Raw genomic sequence first — 3,497 nt, forward strand, 5'->3', positions numbered from 1 at the left:
GAAGAAAGAAAGACAAAAAGAAAGAATGAGAAAGAAAGAAAGAAAGACAAAATGAGAAAGAAAGAAGAAAGTCAAAGACAAAATGCAAGAAGACAAACACAGAGAAAGACACATAAAAAAGTCGCTAGGTTTCCTCAGAAAGAGAGAGACAGATAGATTAAAGAGAAATAGATTAAAGATAGATAGATAGATAGATCGATATAGATGTCGTCGTTATCTAGAAAGACAGCACGGGAGATCTAAACATCTAGGTATGTATCTGAGAGAAGAAGTCTCTCTATCCCTTGTGCCTGTCTGTCTGTCTGTATATTCCTCACTAGACTTCTTATCAATGCTAGGTAGAGACTTCATAGTTTTCTTTCTAACTCTTTCTTTCTTTCACCCAAGCTACTTATTACTTCATGCATGAAATCCTACGTCAGAGCAACATATCCACAGCTACTCATCCATACATACAGATCTATATATATATATCTATATATGTATAGATATGTGTCACTGGGTGAGCTTACTCTTCGGACATCGTTAGGTAGGGAGATTCGTATCGAATCGAATTGAAAGGCGAGAGCCAAATCAATCCACATGAGAAGCTCTCGCAAATGATGGGTCCGAGGCAACTTTATCCCTCTTGTACACCTATTCTTCTTCAGCACAATCCTAGCAGACCAACCCACATGCAAAGAAAGAAAAGAAAAGAAGAAAGAAAACGAAAATGATCATGAAGAAGAGGAGGAGGAGAGGAGAGGTCGTATGCAAAAGTTAGGAAGTAGAGATAGCAAGATTCCTCCATATACCTCCTCCTCGTCTCGTCATTCTTCCGTCACTTGAAGAAAAACGCGTCACGTCTAACCCCACATCTCCATACAAATAGCACCCTCACAGAACTATCTAGACACCTCTAATCTACCCAGTCACCTATCTTTGATCTCCCTATCTATCTATCTATCTTTGATCTAGCTCTCTATCTTTGACCTATCTATCTACCTATCTTCAGTCTATCTAACTATCCATCTATCGTAATCTATTGGTGATCTCTCTTTGACCTCTATGTAATTGATTTATCTATCTTCGATCTCCTAAGCATGTATAGGTCTGTCTGTAGCGCCTGTTGGCTATGTTCATTCCTATTTCTTTTCCTATATCATCTCTATCTCTGTCTGCAGAATCGAAGAAAAGAGGGCTACTGTCCTCTTACGTCTTGCCTGCCTGCCTGCTTGCACTCAGACAAAAAGAGCTAGAAACGAAATAAGAAAGAAGAGAGAAGAAATGAAAGATGAGAGATAGGAGAAGAAGAAGAAGAGAGTGCGCTATTTTTCTTCTTCTTCTTTGGCTCTTGAGCCTGTTCTTTTGCCTTACCAAGGTTCGATGGTCTCCGATCCATAGGGCTTGACTAGCGCAAAGCATGCAGTATAGAGAGAGATTAAGATAGTTAGAAAAGAACTTTTACCAGTAGGAAAAGGATAGAGAGCGACAAAGATGAGAAGAGAGATAAATGTGAGACGCAGGCTGTCCCACCAGCAGAGCTTCTTGCGATAGAAGTCGCAGACAAATGTAAAGACGAGGGTGTATCGAACTTCTTCAAGAGATGACAGATAATACAACAAAGACAAAAAGATACACACTGGCACTCCAAACGTCCAAAGGAACAAACCTACAGGCAAAAAGAAAGAAACAGAAGAAAATGAGAGAGAAAGAAAAGAGATGGAGAGAAGGCATAGAAGAAAGAGAAGAGAAGAGAAAGGAGTAAGGATGTGCTAATACTAAGAGAAGGGGCGCTGAAACGATATCTCTTTCTATCTATCTATATCTCTTTCTTTCTATCTATATACCTCTTTCTATCTATATACCTCTTTCTATCTATATACCTCTTTCTATCTCTCTCTCTCTGTGTCTCTATTTGTCACTTCCATACACACACAGATATGATGGAAAGACGAAGAGACGAGATACAAAGGATAGATATCCATGTATACGTCTGTCAGCCTTTAGAATAGGTAAAGAGAAGAATAGGAAAGGTAAAGAAAATAGATGTAGGAGCCCTATCTTCTCAACACACGTTAAACAACGTAGGGCCGCCCTTGCGTCATTACTACCATCCAGACATACAGATAGAACATATATACATGCATAGAGACAGACAGACAATAGATTAAAGATAGACGGATAGATCAAAGATGATAGATAGACAGACAGGTAGGTTAAAAGATAGATTGAAGATAGATGATATGAAGGTGTCTACAAGAAGAGAAATCGTGGAAATGGGAGCTTGCATAGCATCGCAAAATCTCTCCTCAGAACTATAACCTTCCACAGCCTTTCCTTGGCCTAAATGTATACCTATGGACCTACATATATACATATATATAGCTCGGCACATATGAAGTCTCTATGTATAGAGTATCAAGGGTGTATATAGGGTTTGACTTCGAAGCGTGGATATCGACAGACTGCATTTATGAAAGGAAGAGGTCATGTGCGAGGAAGAAGAGGGGAAGATGAGTAAAGAGACAACCTCTGGTAGACGAGAGTTTCCGTGCGGAAACTTCTCTCTCCTCTTTATCTTTCCCCTTCTCTCCTCTTCACGACAGACCCAACAGTCACCTCCTAGACTACCTGCAGCCACCTAACTACTCTATCTATCTTTAAGCTATCTATCTTCAATCGATCTCTAATCTATCTATCGTTGATCTATCTATCTAATATGTATCTTTTGTCAAACCAATATATATATATATATATATATTATTAAGTAGCATCCATGTATGGATCGATAGACACGTACACAGATTTGAAGTACCTCCCCAAGTATAGCTTAGATAATATATATATCTATATATATTGTCAGTCTATCCATTCGACCGTAACTCTCTATTCATATATGTATATATGCATATACATATCGTCTATCTATATGCAGGCATGTCTGTTGAGAGAAAGATGCTTTGTAGCAGCCATCCCGGCCTATACATGCATGTATACATGTATATACAGAATCCTACATCTATACATCTATATATATATATATATATATATATGCGTTTTGGCTTTATCTACGTGTCTGTAGTCTCAGTGCGTAGTAGGTGTATACCAGGTAGGGCGAGCCGCGTGGCGTTTTGAAAGGATTTGCCTGTGCAAGTCACTGTAGGATCAAACAACTGCACGCGACTCCCGGATGCTAAAGACCTACAGACACACAGATCAAAGAGAAAGAAAGAAAGAAAGAAAAGAGAAAAAGTGAGAAAGAAAGCGAGAAGAAAGAAGGAAATAGTACCATAGGTAACCACACTATACTATCTAGCATTTCTTCCTCCTTATCCTCCTGCTGATCTATCCACATACGTCAACTACTACTACGCCGCACATACACACATACATAGAAATACATACATACACAGATACATAGACATACATACATAGATACATAGACATACATACATACATAGATACATAGACATACATACATACATACATACATACTTAGGCATACATACATACAC

At 38.7% G+C, this 3,497-nt stretch overlaps 1 protein-coding gene across 1 annotated transcript; it reads right to left on the reverse strand.

The window, feature by feature from the left end:
- Positions 1-515: 515 nt before the first annotated feature.
- Positions 516-3,182, reverse strand: CSUI_005859 (transmembrane; the record flags this gene model as incomplete). The annotated part of the gene is made up of 3 exons (XM_068066026.1): positions 516-657; positions 1,357-1,651; positions 3,089-3,182. Coding segments are annotated over 3 exons (531 nt in total), but the record flags the coding sequence as incomplete, so codon positions are not given.
- Between the last annotated feature and the right edge of the window lie 315 nt (positions 3,183-3,497).

This window comes from Cystoisospora suis (genome assembly GCF_002600585.1).
Source record: "Cystoisospora suis strain Wien I chromosome Unknown contig_2880, whole genome shotgun sequence".
NCBI classification, from domain to species: domain Eukaryota; phylum Apicomplexa; class Conoidasida; order Eucoccidiorida; family Sarcocystidae; genus Cystoisospora; species Cystoisospora suis.